Below are 27,469 nucleotides of genomic sequence, written 5' to 3'. Positions count from 1 at the left end.
CATTCACTGTGCGCTCTCTGTTCGGATGTGGAAGTGTATTTCTGCGTCGCTCGTGAAAAAATCGCTCGAAAAGCGGTTAGAAACCGCCGGAAACTAGCAAAAAAGTGCAGAAATAGTTTCGTCAATTCTAGTGGAAGGTAATTATGTTGTTTTTAGGTTGAAAAGTGTTACATTTAAGCCTGTAAATTGCGTTCAAAGTTTAGTTTCGCCCTTCATTAGTGGTGTCGGTAAGAGGAAAATGAAGAAGCAGTCGACTGTTGTGCGTTGCTGCTCAGGGCCCTACTTAGGATGTTAATAGATATCTAATGTTCGTGTTTATTTCAGTTTCGCGCTTAATTATGTAACAAAAACGTTAATTTTAATTTTAGGCAAATATATGAATTCCATTCTAGCTTTGTGCCTTGCACTTCGTTAATTTAAATCCAGCGATTATTTTGATTCGCTTGCTTTTCTCGCTTCTTTCGCTGGTTTATTTTTAAATCTCGCACATTTGAGTACGAGCGGTGCGTTTGTTTGGCAATGTTAAAAGTACCTAATTGTTACCAATAGAAAAAAAGGGAGGGTGCCATGAATATGAAGCATCCATCCACAGGGGTGATGCATCATAATTAACATATGCCAGAAAGCGATGATTTTTGGGCAATGCTTGGTTTCAAAATTAGGTTAGTACTAGAGTTTTATTAGCATGTTCCATTAGCTGCCGATTGAGAGGTATCAAGTGGATTTTAGTGCTTGGCTTTATCTTTGAAGCGTTTCGTTCGCTGTCTTATCTTTTGTTGAGCAAGTCACTCGGTAAAATTAAGCAAATAAATAAAATTCGTTTGCGCGGTATCGCTGTTCTTTCAAACCGAAATTGTCCGTTAACAGTGACGAATCCCTAGTCGAAGGAGAAGTTATCGATGACGTATGCTTTCGGTTGCATACAAAAATAAAACCGAATCGCTGTGTGGCCGCCAACGGTGTGACTGTTGAAATGAAATTTGCATGTTTTGCTTGAACGACGATTGTTGGTGTTTGAAACGCTCTCCCAGTTAGTGGCAAATTTATGCTGCGGTTGTCATTGGAGCTGCTTTGTGGGAGATATTGAAAACGCGGCTTGCATTTTATAGCCTACTTGATGTCATGCTTAAGTTGGTAGTGATCTAATTCGTTGAATCAAAATTATCAATTTTGAAATTTCGAAAAAACTAAGATTACCGTAAATCTGTAGCAGGCACATCTTCAGTTTAACCGGATTGTATTTATGCTTATGTCATAAATCAAATGTAAACAAATTTACACATATAACTGCCTGTAAACAGTGTGTTCTGATGTTGCTGTTTTCACATCACTTGTCTGCCTGAAGTGCGTGGTGTTTGCTTCTCGTACAATTTTAGGTCGCTTGTCTATTTTTTGTGGTTTACTTTAGGTATCGTGTTCTAGCGGAAAACAGGTATGGTGTTGAGTTGAACAAACAGGTAGAGAAGGTGGTTTTATAATGACGTTCTCGGGTGAACTACTAGGTTTGCCTCAGGATTTTTTTTTATTAAAATAAAAAAAATACAATTTTAAGTAAAAGATAAGTTCTATTAAAACATTTACTCATAATTTAATTTGCCTTTACAGAAAGCAGTTACAAATGTGTTAGTCCTCATCTACAATTGACTCGAAGACATTTTAAGCAGTTCGCCTACAAACATGGAGCAGCAACTTGATGATGGTACAAAAATACGGACCCGTTCCCGGTCGCAAACACCAGGTCTCAGCTTACGGGTTAGCGTTGAAAAAGATATAAATGGAGAGCAGACCTCAAAAGCTGTCGATAAGAAAGTTAAGAAGTCACCTGGTGTGACGTAAGTATTCCATTCTCCAGCGAAGCATTTGAATTTCTTATAAATATATACTTGTTTTTTAGCACAATTGAAGAGGAACTAAGTTCGCCTAAAAAATCCACTTCAGAATCGGTGACGGGAGCACGAACCGTCCGTCAAGTTCGTACGGTTACTTCCGATTATTCCTCCGATGGACTGTCTCCGGAAAAATCAGTTTCCAAGCAGCAAACATCTGCTAACACAAGCAATCTAAAGGAGAAATCGATTATCATCACAACCACTACCACTACGACCACATCTTCCAGTACGGCCAAAACGAGCCCAGCTGCGAAATCATCCCCCGCCAAGAAAGAAGTGCGCCAGAACGAGATTAATCGAGTGCTGGAGGACACACAGACGGCCATCTTGCGCACCAGCACCCCGAAGGCGTCATCCAAAGTGCAGAAAAAAATCACACTGACGCCGGAGGAATTGAAAAGTCATGCCGCCTATCAAGAGTACAAAAATGCCGGGGAGTATTGGAACAAATTTCCAAAAACCGACTACACATACTCGGAACTGTCCCCACATCGAAGAGAAATCGTCCCAGGGGTGGTGGCCATGCCTAACATGTCCCGTCCTGGATTGAACAAACATGCCGAGCGGATCAATGTTATGATTCAGCGCGAACCCGCCAAAGAGGCGTACATCCGTCAGCGTTATGCTGCATCAAAATACTCTAGTGCAGGTGTGGCTGGTGGCAGTTTTGCCCGCGCAGATCCGTACGATTCTGGCGAGGAAGATCTGTCGCAAATTTCCAAATCCCGCAGCTATCGAGGCCGCCTTGGAAACTCAGTGTTGGCAACGGATGAACACAGATCGATCGTGAGCCGATTTTTCCTGTCAATTGTGAACTTTTTCTACAGCAGTTCGCACGCTGTTTCCCGTGTGTTTAACCGATCCGAGCATAATATGTATTACACAAGGATAGAAGATGAAAGAGGTAGGTTCAATCCCCTAACACCTAACTAAGTACCGATTGAATTCAAACATTTATCATTTTAGGCTTCTTCGCCAAAGCGTATTCGATGTTTGCATCGATAACTACAAGCATTTTCAAGAAAGTATATATATTGATCTCTTCCGTCCTCTTCCTGGATGCCTGGTTACTTCAAACGTCGGCCAGCGACGTGCAGCAGGGTCATCGCAAGAGAAAGTTTTTGCTACTGCTGCTAGTTCTGCTGCCTTTCCTGTTGTTTGGCGGTAAGTAGCCCTATTGCATAGTTGTTAAAATCCACCTAACAATCATTTATTTCCCAACAAACAGGAATTTACCTTTACCTTGATCCTACTCCAATCAATTCATTGCGCGAGAATTTCGCCAACCCTCTTCTGAATTACAATTTTAAACTTCCCGAGCTTCCCGATACCGAGGGGGCAAAACTGTACGCCTTCGAGAAGTGGGCTGGCGTGCGCCAATTTTCCGAGCATTATTTCGATAATCTGAAACTGTTTTCCGAGAATGCCATCGGAGAAATTCAAAAAATTTGGCAGGAAAATGTGAACAACCGTTTCTAAGAAAAGTTTATTACTTTTCTCGATTGTGAGGTTTACACATTGCTTTTATTTTGATCTTCCGAGAGTCCACTTGTTTAGATTTAGCGGTTCTCAAGTGCCATCCTTTGCCAAGCCACATTATCTTTTGTCCTCACCTATCGTCCCTAACGCAAAACAGCAAATGACAGAGTACTTATCATCCAATGGAGCAACGGAATTTTCTCTTTTATAACAGTAAAAATATATGCATCGGAATAGAATTAGTATCACATACACATACACACATTTCAATAGCCATCCCCTGAGAAGGATAGAGAACTACTACTCGAAACGTCGAACTTAAGCTTTAGTATTTAACTTATAGCAAAACTAAAATATTTGGTTTTTTTGCATTTTAATGTATTTGTATTTGTTCTAAATGAGTTGTATTTGTCCAATAATATAGTAATAAAAGCGTAAGATAATGCGAACAAAACAGAGTAGTTTTTTCTGTGTTTTATTCCCTTCACGCAGGGGCTTTTGAAAGCAGCCCACAGGAGAAGGTAAGCTATTGTAGTCGATAAGTTTCTTGGCTGTTGTTCTCTATCCTTCTCTAGTTTCTAATTGTTTCTAAAAGTTTGTATTGAACTAGTAACCGGTTTTAGTAGAGTATGTCATTTAAAGGGATTGAACGAATGTCTAGAGAAGGATAGAGAAATGCAACTAACTGTGTGATGATTCCACGAAGAATTTGACCCGCTAATGTCCAAGTTGTTTTTAAATCTAAAACTTCAAATTACATTATTTATTTTTTGCTTAATTTATCTGAGCAACGAAAAATGGCCCTTATTCAGAGGATGAGGCGAGCGGCGAGTTACTCGTTTGACCAATTTTGGTATTGCAGATGGCGAGTCGGCTGAATTTTGGACGAGTAGCTCATCCGTTACTCACCTGTCATCAGCCAAGTTTTACTCGCGTTCCCTAATAGGTACAAAATTTTGCTCGCCTCGTCTTCTGTAAATAATAGAAGCCACAATTTACTGTTTTAAATTTTTCTTTTTTTTTAAACATTCACAATTCAGTAAGTACCAATCGTATTTCGCACATACATAGAAATTGGTGATGAAATCAATTTTTAAACAAATATATCACAGAATACTTATTTTTGCCATAGGTACTTATATTATTAGAAACTAAAAGCAATCGAATGCTGAGCATAAAAACGGTTGAATCCAGTTAAGTCAAGTTAACCCTTTATAAGGCAGTGGCAACTATATTGCCACCAACAAAATTTATTTTTTTCGCTGCACTCAGAATATTGTTTTCAAATTTGACTTAACCAAAAACTTCTACAGGTGTCTTGGAACACTTCAGTTTTTTATAGGACTGCTAGAAGTGTACAATATTGATTTTGGGATCATTTTCATGTGAACAAACCGCAATTTTAGACCGTCTTCAGGAAATTCATTTTTATTTTGGTGAAAATCCAACAAATTGGTAAGTTTTTCACCAGGAACTTTCTATTCAGGACCTACTGTGTTAGACTATGCAGTTTTTTCGTTAAAATACTTGGTGTATTGGACGACAAATTCAAAATTTTTTCCTAAAAAATTTTTCTGGATACCACTCAAAAACCGTTTACTTCGATCTTTTCCATGCAAAACAAATGAAGTCCTACTGTTACATTCGAATTACTATGATTTTTCATTTTTATAATTACAAAATATCAAGCTTACAATGCAGATGCAAAAAAATGCTTCCATCGTTTTTGGGGTTAACGGGCAGTGGCAACTATATTGCCACCAACGTTTGTGCGGTTAACGAGCAGTGGCAACTATATTGCCACCAATGTTTTTGGGGTTAACGGGCAGTGGCAACTATATTGCCACCAATTTTTTCAATTGATTCAATAGTTAATTTTTTAACAAAGGTACATTTGTGTTGTTCCTTCTGTAAGAAATACGTTTTATTGAAGTTTATGTAGATTCTTTGCGTAGTTTTCACGGCCTTATAAAGGGTTAAACAATAGCAGGTTTGTTACTATATTCACCATATTACTTCGTACCGTGTCCGTAACCTACTGACCAGTTTCCAGACGTTTTTCAAGACCTAAACTGGTTATAATCGCATATCAGTCCCATCTAAGAAATCATCGAGTTGAGAAAACAGCGCTTGAAGATATTTTGACGTGGGACTACGTCTTTGTTTGCTATACTGGGATCAGTGCTGATAAAAGTCATTTTCCCCAGCAAAATTCTTCGAAAATTACAGCCAATCATTTTCAATTTTCACTTCCAATGAACGCAGCACTCTTTCAGATACACTAGATTTTCGTCCTAGTAACGTGCTGTTATACTCAGATGAAATAGATCGCGCGCATCGTTCACGGTTACGGAATAAAATTTGACGACAAATCCAAAAAGAAAAACAAACAGTCCACTCAACCAAAATGTACCTCACCGAAACACTTTTTCACTGACACTGACCGATGCCTTGACAATCTTCGTTAACTGATAAACTGATTTTGTTGTCTTGCTTTCATCGCATACAATATAATGAGGTGTTTTGACAGTTCACTTCCATGCAAAAAGCGGGAAGGGAGAACTCTGAAAGGATTGTAAAAAATAACGTTTATGGATGCTTTTTTTCATTTTCACTCAAGAGTGTCAACAAATATCAACCCTGACTGGAATGCATTCTGTAAAATTGGAAATGAAACTGGCAAATGTTGCGTCAGATTTCAAACGTTAATAGCAGCATAACCACATGATGGATAACAATAACCAATATGTTGTTGGATAGATAAAATGTGTAACAATTTTACAAAACGCTAGTTATCATTATTACTTCACTGCTCAACGATGAAAATTGATAAAAAGTTACAGGAGAACTTACGCAAACAATGAACCAATTACATGCGAGCATCCCGAGCCCAGACGGCGTGAATGGACACCATCCGTTCCCCGTGATATTCTCTGTATCAATATCGATATAAAAATTGACAGAGTCTCCCCGTCCCAATAGGTCAATTTATATTTGCTTCCATGAGCTTAGACTAAAATGATGTCTCGAAGGTAAAAGTTTTCCGAAAAGTTTGAAACAATCTCCATTCCTGAACAATTTCTAAACCTGCTTTCAAAACCTCATAAAAACTGATGTCTTGAAAGAAAACATGCCGGTAAAAGCAACAGTACCAGTGGAGTAAAGAACCGCAGGTCTCTCGTCGTTTATGATTGCAGCGGTACTCTTCTATTCGTACATTTCAGCGGTACACTTCTTTTCGTACTGCAGCGGTACTATTCATATTGCAGTGGCACACTTTTGTTCGTACATTTCTATTCGTGTGCAATCGAGGAAAAACTGCAATGCTGCTGTTGATGGTGATTGAAAGTTTATCTTATAAATATGATTACCATAAACTATTCCACAAGAATTGTGAATTTTGCAACGAATATTTATTCAATTTTATCTTCGATATTCACTAAATAATCGTGACCGGAAAGTATCGAAAGAGTAAATTCCACATATACACATTTATAGATAAGTAAGAGCTTGCGAATGCTTGTGAATTTTTGGTTTATTTTCTAAGATTCATTAGAATCTCCTTTTATATTTCAAAATAGTTCGATGATATATTATTATTTAAAGCTTTACCATAATAAACGTATGTATATCAGCAGTCTTCTTAATACAGCGAATGTAGCTGTAGGTAAATGAAAAAAATTGTCAAGCAAAAAGCAAAAATGGAATTGTGGATTGTTATGGTTTTTTTTGCTGGAACTTGTTTATAATTTTGTTAGATATATCTTCTTATGTTTGCCAATTAATGAACCTTTGTAAGGGCGTCTATATTATTTTGAAAGTAAGATCCATATCCAAGATTTGATTTAATCAAAGTTAAATAAGACAAAACCATTTATTAAAATAACGTAAGTATTGTTAGATTTGGTTTTCGAGGATATAGAGTTAATTCTGACTTTGACGCATTACGAGAAATTTTTGGTGCCTTTCAACAAGAATGATATGCTTGTGCCCTGTCAAATACATGTTGTTTGCACAAAAAAATACTACAGGCTAATACTAATATCGCCAAATATATACGATTTTCTTTCGAGTGTTGTTGAATATATTTCAAAAAATTGATTTCCAGGGGAGGCTGAAAATAAAAATACGCACAGTCGCTGAGCAAACACCTTGATTCTGTCTGCAGGCTCTGTATATTTTGTAACAAAAAATCCCCTAATTACAGTGTTTAGTCCCACGTCACCGTTTCATACAACCCTAGGGCTGTATACCTTGTAGTATTTCTTGTTTTGGGTATTTCACCTGTTTAGGGTGGGTCTAAGTGGACCTTTGTCATAACTTCTTTTTAAAAGAATTGCTTTTTTTGTGAAAATTACAATGAAACAATAAATAATAGAGTGATATTATTAAGGCCATCGAGTAGCAAAATAATCGCATACCAGTCTCACTCTTAACCGCTATGTGTAGAAGTAGTCATTTATCTCAAGGATTTGAATATAGGCAATGGCAATATATGGCGGAGACGTCACCCATTACTTACCCCGACTTTAAAGTCTTCGTTAAAAAACAAATTCTAAGGTTGAATTCTTGGATACGCTGCTGGACGAATTTCTCCCTTACGTCTTCAGTATTCCGCAATACGTGCTGAATAAAATTATTCCACATTATCCCGTGCATTTAGCAGATTGGAAAAGCGGTATTGAGAAAGGGAAATTTCCAATTTCATTGCAACAGTGACTTGACGAAAGACGACGGCAATGAAAAGAAATCCAACATGTTTTTAGCTAAGCAACTAAAAACGATTTCTCTTGAGTTCTGACAATTTAAATTTGAACGATCATTTGAAGTGAGCAAATCAGCCACAGAAAATTAACAACTTACAGAAAAAAGCATTGCACAAGGCTATTATCCCTCTGATTGCCGGAACCAAGAAACCTTTCTGGAACGAACTTTCAGGAAAAATGCGGTTTTAATGTCTACCTACAATTAAGTTTTGTGTGGAATTTATTTGAAACAACCTTGCATTTAATGGGGTCTACTACGAAATGCTGAAACACGTCAGGCTGAAACTCGAAAGGCTGAAATCAAGAAAGGCTAAAAACTACAAAAGGCTGAAAAACACGAAAGGCTGAATCACGAGAGGCTGAACATTTAAGAAGATTCTTATTTTCGATTTCATCATTTGTATGAACTATTTGTGTTGATTATCAGACTGTCGCCAACATCTGTATATTTTTTTTTTTTTGATTACCGCCAAAAATTTTCCGGTCTATGAGATATTTCAATAGCTCAATATCTGTATTTAAATATAAGTTTATATTAAAAACTACATATAATGCACCACACTCGTGGCCTTTGGCCAACTCGATTGTCCGGGGTGAATGCTGTCCTTACTCGCTACCGCTTGTTCGGACGTAAACTAGGGGATCACCCCTATGTTTGGAATAGACCTAGGAAATTCATCAGATCAGTTGTTTTAGTGCACGTGGCCGCCGCTTCCGACGGCGGGTCGGCATCAGGTATAACATCTATGGGTACGAGAATACGAATACCCATGGGTATGGGCATACGAAGTGGCAGATTGTCTAGGGGTGGTGAGGTTTGGAGACTAGGCCGTCGATTACAAAACTTTCAGCCTTTCGTACATTCAGCCTTTCGTATATGATACACACTTTTCAGCCTTTCGCGTTTCAGCCTTTCGTGTTCCAGCCTTTTGAGTTTCAGCCTTCCGTTACTAACCCCATTTAATGATTATCTGACTATTTTTAACAGTAAAAAGTTTATAGAACAACACCAAGTATTTATTGAAAAGATTGAATTAAAAAATTATGGCCATACACAGGAAAAACATTTGCTGGGACTGATATGCGATTATTATTAAGATGGGACAATTTTACCTCATATTTTTTCTGGCTTTTTCGAAAAAAACATTCTTTTTTGTATTCTTAATCGATAGTAAAACAAGAAATAGATGGAATCTGATATTTAACTCAAACACAATGAAAATCCATATGCGACTGCTATGCGATTATAGGCTGTAAAGCACACATAAAAAAGATGCCTTTTCCATTGCACGTAATAAATCTCAATGTTTTCGTGCGGAAAGTGATCAGTTCCTCGGGAAGGTAACACTTACTTTGCCCGGCTTCTAAGATATTTGTCCGTCATTCGAGTCTGCAAAGTTGTGGTTGTTCCATGTTCTACACAAACCTTATGCACGGTGAGACAATTGTGCTTGGAGCGACAGTGAATGACGTACAGGAAGAGGGAAGGAAATGACGGCGTCAGTGTTGCAGAGGGCGCAGATGATAGGCGAAGTTGTGTCGCCATCAAGCGGCCGAAGAACAGTGAGTCGACCGACAAAGTTGATGTTGGAGCAGAACTTATCAAGATGGGCTCAGACAAATTGGCGGATTGCTTGTTGTAGGAGACTGAACTACTGCGACCATTGATAGTAGATTTATTGTGGTAGGCAGATTGCTTGCATCGACCAAGAACTGCTAGAAAAGTGGGAGGATGGGATTATCTTCCCTGCCTACAAAAACGGAGACTGTGATAAAGAGAACTATCATGCGATCAACATCTTAACAGCCGTCTACGAAGTGTTTTTTAAATGTCATCTTCCTACGTCTGTTACCACTAGAAAATGGATTCGTAGGAAGGCATCGAGCTGATTTCGTGAAAGGTCGGTCAACAACGGACCCGATCTTCAAGTTGCGGCAGATCCCAAAAGCGCCGCCAGTAGAGAGTACCTACGCACTATCTATTTATTGATTTCAGAGCCGCATGTGCTGCAATAGATAAAATACGTATCTATGGAAGAGCATGGGCGAGAACTTCTTTTCCGGTAAGCTGACTCATCTGATCGAGGGTACATGGATAACTGGTGGACCGCAGTTAAAATTGTTCATTTTCTCTACTGCAGAGCTCTAGCGTGTAGGAATAAAAAGTTGCTGTCGAAGTGCCATCTCTGCGGCCAAAACGCGAAATAACCTGAGCGTCAAGTTGAAGTTCTTATTACACTGAGATACTTTGCTGAAGACTGCACATAGGTTGGATAGAGTATCAAAGTACTGGACTGTGTGTTCCATGCAATAAATACATAGAAATTGTATTTTTATATGAAACCTATGGTTATATTCAAAATGAAACATCACAAAAACACCAAAAAACAATCCTTTCAAAATTTCAGAAAATGAAGATTTTTTGATGGACAATTTTTAGAAAAAATCATGGTTTGCTAATACTTGCTACCCGCTGAGATAACTACTTCTCAAAATTATGTATATTTTTCAAATTTTGTGTAATATTTTCAGTTAAGTACTTCAAAAACTTCTGTACTCGGAAGAAAACGACGTAATTATTCGATTTCTATCGAGAAAAAATTTGTAAGAAATTGATTCGGGTGAACTCATAAAATTATCATAATGAACGTGAAATTCAGACAAAATTTATAAAAACTCGTAGATCTCTGAAATTTGAAGAGTTAGAAATTTTGTATATTCTGTAAAGTTACATAGAATTTAGAGATCTACAACTTTGTCGAATACCGCATAGCTCTAGCGCGTAAGGGAAAGAAGTTAGCATCGCAACACCACCTTTGCAGCTAAATTCTGAACTAATTCAAACATACAAAATGGAGCCCTAACTATACCAAGAAACTTTGTAGAAGATCGGAAACCGATTGGTCAAACCCGGAGAGCGCTATTAATTTCGTTCCGCTAGATTTCATTTCTGGCCCAGTGTGCAGTGAACCAGTGGATTCGCAGGCCCGCGATAGTTAGAGGTTTCATCCGTCCTGATTTAGCGGGACATGTTCTGATTTTGAGACCCTTTTTTGACGTCCTGATTTAATTTTCATTTTCTGGCATTTGTACTGATTTTCATAAGATTTTCAATTTTGTAGTGTGATAATAATATGCAGAATTTTTCAAAATCAATAACTTTTTTGATTCCAGAACACAACAGTTGAATCTTAGTGAAGTGACGAGAGAAATCTTTTGGGTATTGTAACCGTTAAACATTTGGCTTAACTGGGAACCCTACTCTGGAAGGTCGAAAATTATTTTTTTTCCAAAGTTTAGAGTAAAGTAAGGCTATTTTGGCTGTTGATTAAGATTCATTTGAAGATTAATTTTGCATGTCGTGATTGCACATAAAGTGTATTACGTTGTTGGCAGCTGGGAACGTGAACACCCTCCCTAAATCGGTGGTAAATTTTTCTCAGCAAGTACTGAACCGATTTGGCTAAATTTTTTTAGCATGTAAGAATGGATTATCTAACTTGTTATAAAGCCGTTTTTGAAATTTGAAAAAATTGACAAAATGGCGGCCATTTTAGTAAAAAATTACCTTTTTTCATGAAAAAAACAGTTTAAAAAATCATAAAACATTGAAAAAATTAGATATTGAAAAACGGCTATGTAACAAGTTAGATAATCCATTTTTACATGCTGGAAAAAAAATTCAGCTAGAAAGGCTCAGTAGATGCTGAGAAAAATTTATCACAAGTTAATAAAACATGGTTTCGCGAAAAACGCTGCCAATAGCGTAATACTAACTATATTTGCACCCACGACACACAAAACACATCTTTAAACATACCTTAGTCAATTGCCAAAATTCCTGAACACTTCATCTAGAAAAATCACTTTTTTTTTATTTTTCGACTTTCCAGTCAGTCCCATCTAAACGGTTAGTTTAATTTGAAACAGTTTACATGTGCTGAACATCTGCAACTAAAATCAAACCTGCTTAATAATATTGGATCGTTTGAGAAGTATGTTGAACAATGTAAAGAAGTATTTTGGTGTTTTTGAAGTGCAGATCACATTTAACGTGGTATATTATTCAAACTTCGAAGAACAGCTTAGCTCACATTTGTCCCGAGAAAAAGGTGTCCTGATTTCTAACTTCGACCAGATGGTATCCCTAGCGATAGTTTTGCAACTAGTTGGTCAGCAGTCGAACGGAGCCAACTGCCTCCATCGAGCTCCTTTCTCATTGCTTCTTGGAATACCTCGGTATCGAAATGCTATGTTTTCCACCCGCGGACGGTCATAGTGTTGACTCTACCCGACACTTGCTACCTCACGTTGTTGTCTAAACTATAGAAAACCGACTGGTGGTCGCTATTGGTGTAGCCATCGTCTACCCTATAGTTCGTGATCAGTTCTGAGCTGGAGAACGTCACATCGATGATTGACCCCGCATCATATTTGCTATATGTACATTTGGTCGAAACGTTGGCCAGATCTAAGTTGAGCTTTGCCAGAGCTCCCAACAAGATCTGACCTCTCTGGTTCGTAAAGAAATTTCCCCAATGAGCAGTCCAGGTGCTGATGTCACCCGCCACCACCAACAGCGTTAGGCCCGTTAGCTCCATGGATGGTCGATCATCTGGGTGAACCTTTCGGTAGACCAACGTTACGGAGCATAGCAACTGCAAAGAACACTCCGTTCCTACCCTTCATTTGGGGTTGAAACAACCTCCTGAACCGGGAACCTGCTGGTTGTCCATACGGCCACCATACTGGACTTATTCGCAACCCAGTTATCGTTTCCGGGATGGATGCGGTGGGGGTCTGACACGATGGCGATGCCCGATAGCGACTCAGTGGCTACTTGGTATAGCAGCTGCTGGGTCGCGTAGCAGCGGCTTAGTTTCATTTACGTCAACCTGATGCCCCTGGTTTAACAGCCGGGCACTTGGGGCATCCCATAAAGTTTTTGGCGTTTGGACTCCCCGCAATCTTTCGCCTCATGACCTGCACAACCGCAACGCCTGTATAACTGGCTCTTGTCGGGCCTCTTCTAGGTCCAGAACTTATGACCTTCCTCAAAGCACCTGAAGCAAACGTCCGGTTGCTGGAGTATACCAAGAGGGCATACTCACTCGACCAGCCGACCTTTAGCTTGCCTTCCTTCAGTGCCGGATTCGGATTTGCCGATGCTAGTCGGAAGGTGGCCACTTGGGTTCCCGCTTGAGGCGGATTGACTCAATGGCCACCTCTACTCGACATTTCTCTTTGAGGACTCGCACATTGCGCCCCTCGGTGATTTCATCCAGGTTTTTAAGCTGGAGTCACCTCCGAGGTGAGTGCCAGAAGCTGCACCTCTTTGCCAAGGACAGGGGCGACTCGTCCATAGGTGCAACCTGTGCAATGCACATGGGGACGTCAGGTAAAAAAGGAATCTAAATTCAGTGATCAGTTTTATTTTTAAATAAGATAAGATTGAACAGGTAGATTCAACAGCCAAGAGTCGCCCCTGGCCAAGGACCTGCTCGGCTACCGTCTTGTAGGAAGCGATCTTGTTCTTCGCATTCTTCGGAGCTCAAGGATCATCTCGCCAGTGCGAGATCAACGGATGCTTCGCCCCTAAATTCTTGAGCTGGGTTTCGCTTCTTATTTTTTTCAAGACTTTCGAGTACTTACACTCGTCAGTCTTGAGTATGAGAGCGTCTCCCTACTCGGCGGACGTTTTGTCGCCGCTCCGTCTTGCCGCTTTTTGCCTTCCTGGAGCCCTTTTCCTACAACGATAACCCACATGTTACCCGCAGTCGCCGCTCCGGTCGACGTTCTGGCCTTTGAGTCTGTTGGTGTGTTGGCTTGCGAGGCCAGCTTCACCAACTGCTTGTTCGCGTTATCGGGGGCCGCTTCCCCTCGTTCGCTTACTGACCTGCCTTATCTCTCGCACAAAATAGATTTGACTGTACTATGTTTAGAATCAAGAAAAAAAAAACAGTGAGTATTATATGAACTTGCTGGAGCGTTGGGTAATGAAATCAAGAAAAAAAAAGAAAGTACAAGCTGCAGAAACTTAATGTAGGATTTAAAGGCGACGTACGGACTGAGCCGTATACGATAAGGTGATGATATTAAGTGGTTATGGTGAGGGAGCGTCTAACCAAGATCAAAAATACTTACTACTGCTACTGAGTTGAGTAAATCTGATCAAGGAAGAAAATTAGTTACTTTTCCCCAGACGGCACAACCGATTCGAACGGCAGCTGCAAATGTAATGTCATCGTTGGTATAGGTTGCCATAAGTGTCATTCTAATACTAAAATGATGATATGAAGCCAATTTTTTTGTAAGTTTATAATTCATTAGACGTGCGTTAGTTTATATTTTAATGTCAAGTGGAACAAAACTTAAAAATGTTCAATCCATCTTTTCTGTATTCACAGCCTATCTCCTAGCAGACGAGGATCAGACCATCGTCCTACCAGCTTCAAAACGCGCCACCATAGCCCTGTCCTCTTTATCGAACGTCCTGCCATCACTATCCGCCGAGGATTTGGACTCGTTCAAAACCAATCTCTTCCAGAAGCTGGATTGGCGAGAAACTAGCTTCAGCTGGCGAACGCTTCTTCCTTCTTTTAGTTTTGATTTTTGGAGAACGACTGACTCCGCCGGACCGCAGTACGAAAAACTCCGTTCCAATCTTCAAAAAGCTCTCAGTCGAGAAGAGTACGAAAGTCTGATGCAGCACATCGATATCTACATCGAACAGCTAATGAAGGAGAAGTTCGAAAGCAAAGCAGCGCAAGAAGAGCAACAATCGACTGCGAAACAACTCCATCCGGATGTGACTGTTCACCTCGCTAAAATTGTCCAGCAAAATTTGAAAGACTTCAGTTATCAACCAAGTGCGGAAGACATAGAACGAGTTTCCGAAAAGGTAAAAGCTGAATTGTTGGTTAGTTATCCAGAAGTATTTAATAAGCAGAGCAAGCAGGAAGCAGTTGGAATTTCGAAAGAAACCCTGATCGAGATTCAGCGGTTGATTAAACAGGAAATCAGTATCACAAATAATTTCATTCTAAATGATGCGCAGCTGGAAGAAATTCTCGTGAAGCTTTTATCCTCAACCAACCTGATAAAGCTGATAGATTCTAGAATTCTTAAGCAGGCGAAGGATCTCCCTCGAAAATCTCCCGAAAGCGAGGCAGCATTGGTGGAAAATTTGAAGAACGAAATCGCAGAAATTAAAGCTCATTTTGCGGAAAAATTGGCTGCTAGCAGCTTAATGCTGGAAGACAACCTCCAACTGCTACGGGAAAATCAAGATCGTATAGCGGCACAAGTCAGCAGCTATCAAATAGAGAATGATGAAAAGTACGTCAAGCTTTTGGCTAGCATCGACGAACGTTTGGCTGCTGCGCAGCAAGAACGATTCGCCGGGTTGAATGCCATTATCAAAAAGAACATCGTCACTATTCTGGGGATGAATGTACGTGATGACGTAACCGATGAGGATCTAAAAACCTGGATCAGCAATTTGTTTGTGGCGAAAGACTATCTGGAGAGTCGGCTGAAGGAATATCAAGCTGGGGTTAGTGACCTTATACAGCAGGAAATGGAACGATCTGCAGCCGTACTGATGAAGGATATTGGTGAAAAAATACAAAAGGAGGTTCTTTCATCGGTGCAGACATTCAAGAGTGAGCTGAACATCGATGTCAAAGCGGGTCGCGTTTCGTCCGATGGTGGTGGTGGTTTGTCGGAAGATGGGGTACGAAGAATCGTACGGGATGCGCTTCGTATCTACGATGCCGATAAAACGGGACTGGTAGATTACGCCTTGGAGTCTGCTGGGGGGCAAATTCTATCTACACGGTGCACGGAAAACTACCACAGCCAGTCGGCGCAAATTTCCATTTTCGGAATACCATTGTGGTACCCGACCAACACGCCACGGACGGTCATTTCGCCTACGATGCAACCCGGACAGTGTTGGGCGTTTTCCGGGTTTCCAGGGTATTTAGGTAAGTTCGATTCATATTTTGCTTCACATTAGTAAAATCAGTTCCAAAGTAGTTACTTTGACATCTTAGCAATTTTCGAAACAACGGTAGCGGTGTAAGGGCTAATGATTCGAATTCTTAACCAATTCGTAAAAGTTCGCTTCAAAAAGACATAAACCATTTTCTCATAAAGTCACCCTAGCGCGCTTAGATTAATATCATCAATGTTGTCATAATTTCGCCCATTGTGTCCTATTTTTATTCTTCTCTCTTCTCTTCTGGTTACTTCCAGTCATCCAGCTGAATAGCGACGTAATCGTGACTGGCTTCTCGCTGGAGCATATCTCCAAACTGCTTGCACCAAATGGACAAATTGATTCCGCTCCGAAGAATTTCTCCGTTTGGGTAGGTTCCGCCGTCGTAGACAGTTTATTTCGCATGCCGATCGCGTGTAGTGTGCATGAAAGCTTGCATAAAACTGTAGATAGCAGCCATCTTTCGATAAGTTGATAAATTGTGCCTCTCGTTTCTGTACGGATTTTCATCATATTTGCAGGGCCTCGCCAACGAGAACGATCCCGAACCGATCCTGTTGGGTAACTATGTGTACGAGGATAACGGTGCGGCACTTCAGTACTTCCCGGTGGATCAGCCAGACCGGCCGGAACTACGGGGGCGAGCTTTCCGTATAGTCGAGCTGCGAATCGAATCGAACCACGGCAATGTGAACTACACTTGTCTGTATCGGTTCCGGGTCCACGGCGAGAGGGTGTGAGGTGGGTTGTCCGTAACGACATCCCAAGCTCTGGTGCGAGGAGTCATTGTAAATAGTGCGCAGGAAGTCGTTTTCTATTTATTCATTTAGAGTTTAGGCTGATTTTAGTAACCTTCTGTACGACGGTTTTTGATTGTTTAATTTTTTTATCGATGTTTAGTAAGGTAAGTTTGAGCCAAGATAGATGATGGTGCAATAGCTACCGTTTTAAGGGTGTTTCGTGCCTTGTTTCGAGAACAAGTAAGTAAATACCAGTAAGTTTGCAACCAAATCTAGCCTGCCTATGTTTAATGTTAGGATTTTCGCAACGCAACGCAGTCTTTAGTAGCTTCGGTACCATGTTGAAGATTTTTAAAGATTACCTTTTGTGTTCGTTTATTTTGTGGCTTTCTCTACTTCTATTCTAACTATTAAAACCTAAATGCTTTTTTTAGATTTTTATTAGTTTGTGTGAATGGAATTTTGCGTGTTCGGATAGTGGTCATGTAGAGCCGTTTTTGAGGGTTGTTTAATGCTTGTTTGGTTTGGTGCCAAAACTTCAAACTCCATTTTTGTCGTTTTACATTGATTTCAACAAAGCCATTGTGCTTCAGTTGGTTTAGATCATAATATTTGGAGATACCTATTCGCAGTTCGTTGAAAAATATGAGCTTAGCTAAAGTTGACTAATGCTAAACAAAAACTAAATTGAGACAGAACTGAATTGAACCCAAACTGGAACTTAGATTAAACTGAAAATGAAACATCATACTGAAACTGAACTTAAATTGAATTGAACCTTATTAGAACTAATCTGAAAATGAATTAAAACTGAACTGAAACTAAATTGCATCTGAACTGAAATTCAACAGAAACTGGAATAAAATGGAACTTGAAGCTGAATTGAAATTGAAATTAAATGGACTGATACTTAATAGAAGATCAACTAAATTTAAATTGAAACACGCTTGGAACCGAGTTGCACCTCAACTAAAACTTATCCGAATCTGATTTGAAGTTAAACTAAGATTGAGCGCAAACTGAAGTAAAATTGAACTAAACCAACACTAGAATTGTTGTCATGAAAAAAAAGAAGAATTGTTAAGACTCGAAATCATTTGTAACTGCACTGGAAATTTACTGATTCTTAGGGGTCATCCACAAAATTCTTACTAAGCCTCATTATGGGAGATAGGGGGAGGGGGGTCGAAACTTCAGAAAAAGTCCTTATGTAATTTGTGGATAACACCTTAGCTGAAACTAAAACTAAACAGGAACTAAACAGAAACGAGTTGAATTGATCTGAAACTGAACCGAAACTTCAATAGAACTAAACTCAAACTGAATTGAAACTGATTTGTAACTAAAACAACAAAAACCAAACTGAAATTGAAATGAAACTGAGGTAAACTGTATCGAAACCGGACTAAAATTGAACTGAATCTGAAATAAAACTGAATTAAAACTGATCTGAAACTGAGCTAAAACTAAACCGACCTGAAAATTAACTGAAACTCAAGTGAACCTGAGTTGAAACTTAACTGGACCAAACTGAAGCTGGATTGAAAGTAAATTGGAACCGAATCGAAACTGAACTAAAACTGGACTGAAACCAAAATAAAACTGATTTGAAACCAAGACAGCGACAACTAAACCAAGACTAAATTCAAACTAAATTGAAACTGAACTGAAATAAAACTGAAACTCAACTGAAACTAAACTGAAATTGAATTCAAGTCGAACTAAACTAAAACTGAACCGAAACTGAATTAGAACTGTAATGAAACTGAACAGAAACTGAATTGAAACGGAACCGAAATTGAACAAAAACTGAAGCAAAATTGAAAGAAAACTGAACTGAAAATAAACTGAAACTGAAATAAAACAGAATTGTAACTGAAATTAAGTTTTCAGATTTTGATTTGAAGTTAAACTCGGATTGAACGCAAACTGAAGTAAAATTTAACTTAAATGACACTAAAATTGTTATTCAAGTTAGGCTCCAAACTCGAAATTAACTAGAACTGCACTGTAAATTACCTGTAACTTAGCTGAAAGTATATCTCAACTGAAGTGAAACTAAACCGATACTTAACAGAAACTGGCTCTAAGCTGAGATTAATGAACCGAAACTAAATAGAACTGAACTGAAACTGATTTGTGACTAATAAACAAAAGTTAAACCAACATTGAGCTGAAGTGAATTGAAACCGAACTAAAACTGAACTGAATCTAAAAAAAAACTGAATTGACACTGAATTGAGTTTGAACTCAAATTGAACTGAAGTTTAAATGAAACTAAACTAAAATGACACTAAATTGAAACCCGACTAAAACTTAACTGAAATTCAATTGAAACCTAGCTGAAACTTAACTGGAACTGAATAAAAATGAAATTAACCTCAATTAAACTGAAGGTGAATTGAAACTAAACTGAAACTGAATTAAAACTAAATTAAAACTGGTCTGAAATATAACTTAACTGAAATAGAATTAAAACCGAACTTAAGCTAAACAGAAACTGAATCGGAACGAAATCGAAGTTGAACTGAAACTTGAATAAAACTGAACTAAAACTGGACTGAAACTAAAATAGAAGTGATATGAAACAGAATTGTAACTGAACTAAAGCACAATTGAAAAAACAACTTAAACTAAAATTGAATTGAAACTGCAACTGATTTCAAACAAAATTGAAACATAACATTAAACATAAAACTCAACTGAAACCTAACTAAAACTTAACTGGAACTGAATTAAAAATGAACTGAAACTTAACTGAGACTTAATTGAAGTTGATTTTAAACCGACTCGAAACATGGTAACTGAACTGAAATTGATTTGAAACTGACTTGAAACAACGTAAACTAAAATAAAACTGAACTGAAATTTAACTTAAACTGAACTCAGATTGATTTAAAATTGAAACAGAGAAGCTCTATCGAAAGTTATTAGAAACCGGACTTAAACTGAATTGAAATTAAGTGAGACTGATTTAAAACTGAAGTTACGGAAACTAAACTAAAACCTCAACTGAAACTGAATTAAAACGCTGAAATTGAATTTAAACTGGATTGAAACTGAACAGAAACTGAATTGGAACAGAAAATAAACTAGATTAAAATTGAACAGAAACTGAAACAAAACTGAACTAACATTGGACTCAAACTAAACTGAAACTGAGCTGAATCTTAACTGAAACTTAACTGAAACTGAGCTAAAATTGAACTAAAACTGGACTGAAAATGAGCAGAAACTAAAACGAAATTGAACAGCAACTGAAATAAAATTGAACTAACATTAGACTAGAACAAAACTGAAACTGCAATAAAAAAGAATTGGAACAGAACTGAAACTTAAAAAAGAAACTAAACTAAAATTAAATTGAAACTAAAAATGAGTTGAAACGAAACTGAAACATAACTGAAATTCAGCTGAAACTTAACTATAACTTAACTGAAACTGAATCATACTGAAACTTAACTGAAGTTGATTCGAAAACGACTTGAAACATGGTAATAACTGAAACTGATTTGAAACTAATTTGAAACGAATTTGAAACAACGGAAAAAAGCTAAAGCTGGATTGAAATTGAACTGAAACTGAACTAAGCTTGATTTGAAATTGGAATGACACGGATAGAAGCTGAACTGAAACTGATTTGAAACTAAATTTGAACCCAGCTGAAATTGAACTAAAACTAAACAGACTATTTTTAAATTGACCTGACAACGGAAACTTTTTTGAAACTTGATTTAAACTGAATGAAAATTCAACTAAAACGGATTTGAAACTGAAACAACGGAAACTCAACTAAAACTGAACTTTAGTGAATTGAAACTAAAATGAAACTGAGCTAAAATTGAATTGAAACTGAGCTGTGACTTAACTGAAATTCAGCTGAAAGTTAACTGAAAATGAACTGAATTCAAATGTGCTGCAACTGAACTGAAACCGACTCAAAAAAAAAAACGGAAACTGGACTAAAACTGTATTACCTAGTACTTGAAATGAAACCGAACTGAAACAGAATTGAAACTTAACTGAAACTTTGGTGAACTCAACTCAACTTAACTGAAACTAAATTAAAACGGTACTGCAACTAAACTGAAACTTAACTAAAACGTAGTTGAAGCTGATTTGAAACAACGGAAACTGAACTAAAACTGAATTGATGTTTTTTTTTCAATTGGACTCAAATTTCACTAACACTAAACTGAAATTGAATTGAAACTAAATTGAACTCGTACTGGAACTCAACTGGAAGTTACCTTAGAGAAAATTAAAAAATTAGTTTTTACCACAAAAAATTAACTTCAAACTCTTATTGCTAGTCAAATATAGGCACAATTGACACAAACTGTATTGCATATTAGAGATCAACCTGTTCTTTAACGATACTGAATAGTTTCATCGTGCAAATTTTCAGGTATTACTGTAAAGTTTAAATGCTAGGTGAGGTCCATATGGCATCACCCGCCGGGAATGGGTTATTTCACGAAACTAAACCAAAACTGAACTGAAACTGAATTGAAATTCACATGAAACTGAACTGAAACTTAAGTGAAACTGAATTAAAACTGCACTGCAACTGAATAGAAATTCAACGGAAACATAACTGGAGCTGATTTGAAACCGACTTAAACAGAAACTAAACTTAACCCTCTAGTGCCCAAATTAATTTCTAGACGGGCTTTGGTAAAATCACTATGGATCATTGTAAACACTTTTTAAGTATTTATTCAAGCTTTTAGAAGGTTTGACTGAAGCCCGCCAAAAGGCGGTATTGGGCACTAGAGGGTTAAACTGAACCGAAACTGAACTGAAGTTGAATTGATTTTGATTCCGATTTGAACTGAAACTGAAGCTGAACTTGAATTAAATTATAAATAAACTGCCCTGCCCAACGAACAACTTTGTTAGATAATAGCTCATTAACATGCTACAAATCAACAAAATATTTTTTTAGTGAAGCTAAACTGAAACTACATTGGAACTGAATTGGAATCGATCTGATACTGAACTAAAAATTAATCGAAACCTAAGTCAAACTGAGACTTAAACAATGAGAGGTTGAATTGAACTGAAACTGAATAAAATCTGAACCGAAACTGTATTGAAGCTGAGCTAAAACTTAACAGAAACTGATCAAGAATGAAAACTGAATTGAACTAAACTGGAACTTAAATGGAAATGGATCTGAACTAAAACAACTGAAACTTGACTGAAGCTTGAATGATGTTGAACTAAAATCGAATTGAAACAAAATTAATACCGAACTGAAATAGAACTGAAAAGCAATCGAAACTTAACTGAAACTAAATTAAAACAGTACTGCAACTGAACTGAAACTGAGCAGAAACTTAATCTAAGTCGACTTCAACAACGAAAACTGGACTACAACTGAACTGAAACTGGATTGAAACAACGGAAACTAAACTAAAGCTTAGCTGAGATTGGACTAAAATTGAACTGACTAAAACTGAATTGAAATTCACTTGAAACTTAAGTGAAACTGAATTAAAACTACCCTGCAACTGAATAGAAATTCAACGGAAACTTAACTGGAGCTGATTTGAAACCGACTAAAACATAAACTAAACCTAAACTGAACCAAAACTGAACTGATTTTGATTCAGATTTGGACTGAAAATGAATCTGAACTGAAAAGACAAAAATTGATGGAACAAATTTGGTGGACAACAGCTTATTAGGCTTTAGTTCAGTCGAAATCCGCCCGATGGTAGTCTAACAAGCTAATAATTAACAAAAAAGTTTGGTGGGCGAAGCTAAATTGAAACTAAATTAGAATTGTATTGAAACTTAGGTCAAACTGAGTGGTTGGGAAACCGCTCCTATATTCATCTCATCGCTCTTATTTGTCGAATTTACCGTCAAATTTTACTATTTTTCAAAGATAAAAGTAATTTAAATTTTACCTGTCGATTCGATCGAATTTGACGATAATTCGACAAATAAGAGCGATGAGATGGATATAGGTGCAGAGATATCTATAGGAGCGATTCCCATATTAGATTCAGATAGGCAAATCGCTCCTATATTCATCTCAGTACCTATATTTAACAGAAACCGAATTAACCCTCTAGTGCCCAAATTAATTTCTAAACGGACTTCGAATAAAATCATTATAAACCATTATTAACACTTTTTAAGTATTTATTAAAGCTTTTCGGAACTTCGACTGAAGCCCGCCAAATGGCGGCCTTGGGCACTAGAGGGTTAAGGTGAAAATTAACTTGAAGTTGAAATTAGTTAAAATTGAACTGAATTGAGACTAACAGAATGAAAAGTGAAATTGAACTAAAACTGTACTTAAATTAAACTAAAATTCAACAGAAATTGATAAAAAATGGAAATTAAACTGAAGTTAAAGTTTCAGTTGAAATAAAAAAAAAGTAAAACTGGACTAAAACAATTAAATCTAAAGTGAAACAAATCCTTACCTGAAGTAAACTCAATTGAATCAGAATTGAAACTGAGTTGCATCTGAACCAAAACCTAACAAAAACTGATTTCAAATGGAAACTGAAAAAAAGTTGTAACTGAACTCAAATTTTTTTTTCCTGATGAATCAGTTCAATATTTCATATTGTTCAAGTGCTTGAAGACTTTTTTGCACAAGTTACTGTTTTTTTTCCGTTTGGCTCAATTTAGTAAATTCACTAGAGCACTTTTGGAATGATAAGAACATACTGGCAAGCTTTTACAATCCTAGGACGTCACATTTACAATCCTAGGACAGATTTTCTAAATGAAAAGACCAACTGATGCCTTGTTAGCTCGCAAGAAGTGACTTCTGATTGAACAAATAAACATGAGCTGATTATAACATGATTTATTCCTGGAATCCCTTTAGGGCTTTTGTTTTTGAGTAATTTTGACAAAATAATGTTTTGTTGAAAAAAGTTAAAAAATAAACCAGAAATTTAGTGGTGCTCCACGGTATCATCGCAGACTGTGAACTCAAACATCAATTCAGAATAAAATATGACCGATTTGTTCGAGTGATTTTCATGGAAAACGTGTACCGTGTGGCGTCCTAATTCTGCGCACTTCGTACCAATATGTTGATGCTGTTAAGTAAGAAAGGAAACATAAGCAGAAAGTTAACAGTTAATATATAGGAGATCACTTCCAAACTTCATTTTTGAAAATCTGCTTTTAATTGATATTTTTTTACATTTCAAAACGAAGTGCGCAGAATTAAGAACCGCGCAGAATTAGGGCGCCTTACGGTATTACGGTTTTTTTTCTAAATAAAATATTTGAAAAAAAAAAAAAACGAAATCATCGAAATAGTTTGAGTATTAAATAAGAAGTAATTATACAATATTAAATTTGAACACTTTAACAGGACGTGAATTTTTTAATTTATTTCCAATTCCATAAGTTGAGCGATCATAAAAAATTGGACTTTATTTTTCAATTGCTGTTGCAATTTTGAATTTGATCAGTTTGAGTTCTGTTGTGAATTTTAACATATTCAGTTAAAGATTACATCAACTGGCAACTTTTAGCAAATTTGAAAGTTGCGATCTATGTTTTTTTTTGTAGTTGTCAGAAATTCCATGAAATTAAACTTATTATTTGCAATTAATTCTTTACTTATTTTAGCTTTCGCTTTAGCATTCTTTCTTTATTTTTAATAACCAATAACAATAAGAACTTATTTTGTACTTCAACTAACCACAATAGCCTAAAACCAGCATCTGGTTTTCAAAACTGTTTTCTTTTGCTGCCTCTTTGTGGTAACTGAAGTTCACTCTATATCTTGCCGAAGTCCATTTTTTTAACCGCGGCACTCACCATCTTATTTACCACAACCTCATCTCTGCAAAGTTACTACATATTAAAAAAGAATGCCTTATCTACGAGAGTAAGATTAGTTATAATTAGAAACTAAGAAAGTCGCACACTAAAACGACAGTTTAGAGCTGATCTAATTGACAGTTAACACTAGCACCTCCTAGACCGTAAGTAGATTGATCAGCTCTTTAGTCGGACTACTTACAGTAGGTACATAGCAAAAAATAACAGCACAATTTACCACGATCGATCGTTTTGTAGGGCGTCGATATCTTTTTTTTATAACCAATTTAAGTTCCAAAGTCACTAGATGTTAGAACTAAGTTAGTAGCTTATAACTTACCAACAACGAGTCAATTATCCAAGTGTAATGTTTTCAGTGTAATAGTTTAGTTAACCCAATACCGTATATTATGTGTTCGTTTTCCGTTCGTTTCTAATCACACTAAGGAAGAAGTACAAATTTGTGGACTAATTATTTGTACCAGTTAAAAGGTAAACGCACCAGAAATTCCATTTTGCAGTATAATTTTTCTCGGACATAAATTGGATGGAAATTAGAATTGTAAAAACGGGCGGCCTTAAATGTATGTGAGACAACCACTCCATTGTTCATTTGTTTTTTTTTTTTGTTTTACTCGGTCCACCTCACTGCAGCAGTGAGGTGATTTATTAATAAAGCGCAATTATACCTACACTGTATACACTTTTTGTGGTTCTGCAGCTTTCTGCATCTAAGCGATCCGAAAGTGACCTTTAGGCCGGCCTACAGTGCGGTTATCATATTTTCCTTCGAAGGCCACCACACCGCACTTGCTGTGCGAGTAGTTTGCTCAGACGCCATTGAAGGCCTCCAGGCCTAGGTTTAAGTTTGCCGGTTACATTGACCTAAAAGCACTTGGCAAACGGACGACGGAGTGCGACGACGGGGACTTCCGCAGTTGAATGCATTTCCAGCAACCCTTCGGTTGCTGGTTTTATGGAAATGCAGCAGTGTTTATTTTTAGATAACCTATTTTTACCTGGCTGAGAGAGGGTGGGGGAGGAGTGCCGTTTAACTCGGTTGTGCTTCTTTTCTCTGCTTCTCGTGAGTAGGAAGCTTGACTCGTTGACAGGTTCTTAGGAACTGTTTGCCGTCCGCAAGTTTACTTTTAGTAAATCATTATTTTTCCATTTTACCTGTCTGCTCGTCTGCTGCTAGCCTGCAGCAGCATCTCGCTGATTGCTGGCTGCTGCGCAGTGGGAGAGTACATTGCACCGGGTGCATTGCTGGTGCGTACGTTTTACTTGCAGAGTAAATATTTGTATGCACGTACAAACTGCTTTGTTCCGTTTTGTACTCAGTAAGTTACAACGTTTTAGATTTTTTTTTTTCAAAGTACACATTATTACTAGGATGATGCACAAATTGATACTATTTCCAAGGTACATCGAGTTCCATGTTGCATTTTCACTATTAATATCACTTGTAGCAACAAAAAATGCTCATAAATTGGTAACTACAGTGTACTTTTTCTACTTTACCCGCATACTGTTTCGTAGCTCGTAGTTCTAATACTCAATAAATATTGAAAATGAATTTCCACGATTCAATAGCTTTAATAATAACATCAGATGGGGTGATATATCTTTAAAATGGAGTAATTTCGCCGAGTTTCTAAGTCGTTTGAAATATAAATCACATTATTGCTACATGAATGTCAAACGTATGCAAATAAGCTAGGCGCCTTTCTAGTACATTATAGAAATTGCATTATAAAGTTCGTATCTTCAGCTTAAATTATCGTTTCATGAATAAAGTCAAGCGCCGGGTGCTGTAAGAATCCCATATTCGGAGTTCAAAAAACCTAGCAGTTGTCAGTAAGCATGAAGGACAGTAGCGATAAAAGAGATTAGCCCAATGGTACATCAAAGAACTATCGATTTCAAACGTTCTCACCAGAAGTGAATAGAATAGTTTCGAAAAAATAATGTTCATTCAGACAGTTCTCGTGTATATTAAGAGAATTTTTTTGTTACGGTGGTTTTATGATTTTATCCCATTTTGTGTATAATTTACGTTATTCACAGTAATGGTGCTTTTTCATTCATTCATTCAAAGTTAAATATATGTTGGCTGTCGGTATGTTCATTTCTTCAGATTCCACCGTGACCGGGTACCAAATTTAACATATAGATTGTTCCGAAAATTTTAAATACATCTTCTTTCTTGAACGAAACAAAAAATACAGGATTTTTCGGGTCATTTTATTCTGAAATGTAGATAATAAGTGTTTTCTTTCCAGTTTCAATTCAAGTTGGGATTATTTTTCGTAGGATACACGAGTTCTCTAACTTTTCTCTTAACACTACTCATAAGCTTTTGCACAGTGTGTTCTCCGACCATTTTTACCACTTTAAGTCAATCTTTTTTAAATTTCAACATTGTCCGCTGATTTGACATATTTCCTCAGCTTTGCCTTGGTCAAAGCCCAAAAAGTTTCAATAGGGCGAATTTCAGGGCAGTTTGGAGGATTCATCTCCTTTGGGACACATGTGACATTATTTGTTTTATATCACCCTAGTGCATCCTTAGAGTAATGGCAGGAAGCAAGATCGGGCCAAAAGATTGGAGGATTGTTATGCTGCTTAACCATGGGTAACAACCTTTTCTGCAAACACTCTTTCACGTACATTTTACCCTTCATTGTGTCATTCGTAATGAATGGACGAGATATTTTCCCACGTTCACAAATGGCCTGCCAAACCTTTATCTTCTTGCCGAATTTTTCGGTGTAAATGGCTGTA

The 27,469-nt window shown here is 37.4% G+C and overlaps 1 protein-coding gene across 1 annotated transcript; it reads left to right on the top strand.

Moving 5' to 3' along the window:
* On the top strand, positions 1 to 25,384 carry LOC129721280 (klaroid protein). Its single transcript, XM_055673674.1, has 7 exons — positions 1 to 137; positions 1,606 to 1,832; positions 1,895 to 2,793; positions 2,856 to 3,053; positions 14,542 to 16,122; positions 16,394 to 16,506; positions 16,658 to 25,384. Exons 2-7 carry the CDS (start codon positions 1,678 to 1,680, stop codon positions 16,874 to 16,876), a joined length of 3,165 nt encoding a protein of 1,054 aa, XP_055529649.1. The 5' UTR covers positions 1 to 137; positions 1,606 to 1,677; the 3' UTR covers positions 16,877 to 25,384.
* The last annotated feature ends 2,085 nt before the right edge of the window (positions 25,385 to 27,469 follow it).

This window comes from Wyeomyia smithii, chromosome 2 (assembly GCF_029784165.1).
Source record: "Wyeomyia smithii strain HCP4-BCI-WySm-NY-G18 chromosome 2, ASM2978416v1, whole genome shotgun sequence".
NCBI lineage: Eukaryota > Metazoa > Arthropoda > Insecta > Diptera > Culicidae > Wyeomyia > Wyeomyia smithii.
This window is presented reverse-complemented; position numbering and strand designations above follow the sequence as displayed.

Excerpts from the sequence above, each read along its gene's own strand:
- LOC129721280 (XM_055673674.1), top strand. The coding sequence starts at position 1,678 with ATGGAGCAGCAACTTGATGATGGTACAAAAATACGGACCCGTTCCCGG. Across the intron at positions 1,833-1,894 it reads AAGAAGTCACCTGGTGTGAC|CACAATTGAAGAGGAACTAA; the intron begins GTAAGTATTCCA and ends CTTGTTTTTTAG. Across the intron at positions 2,794-2,855 it reads AAGGATAGAAGATGAAAGAG|GCTTCTTCGCCAAAGCGTAT; the intron begins GTAGGTTCAATC and ends TTATCATTTTAG.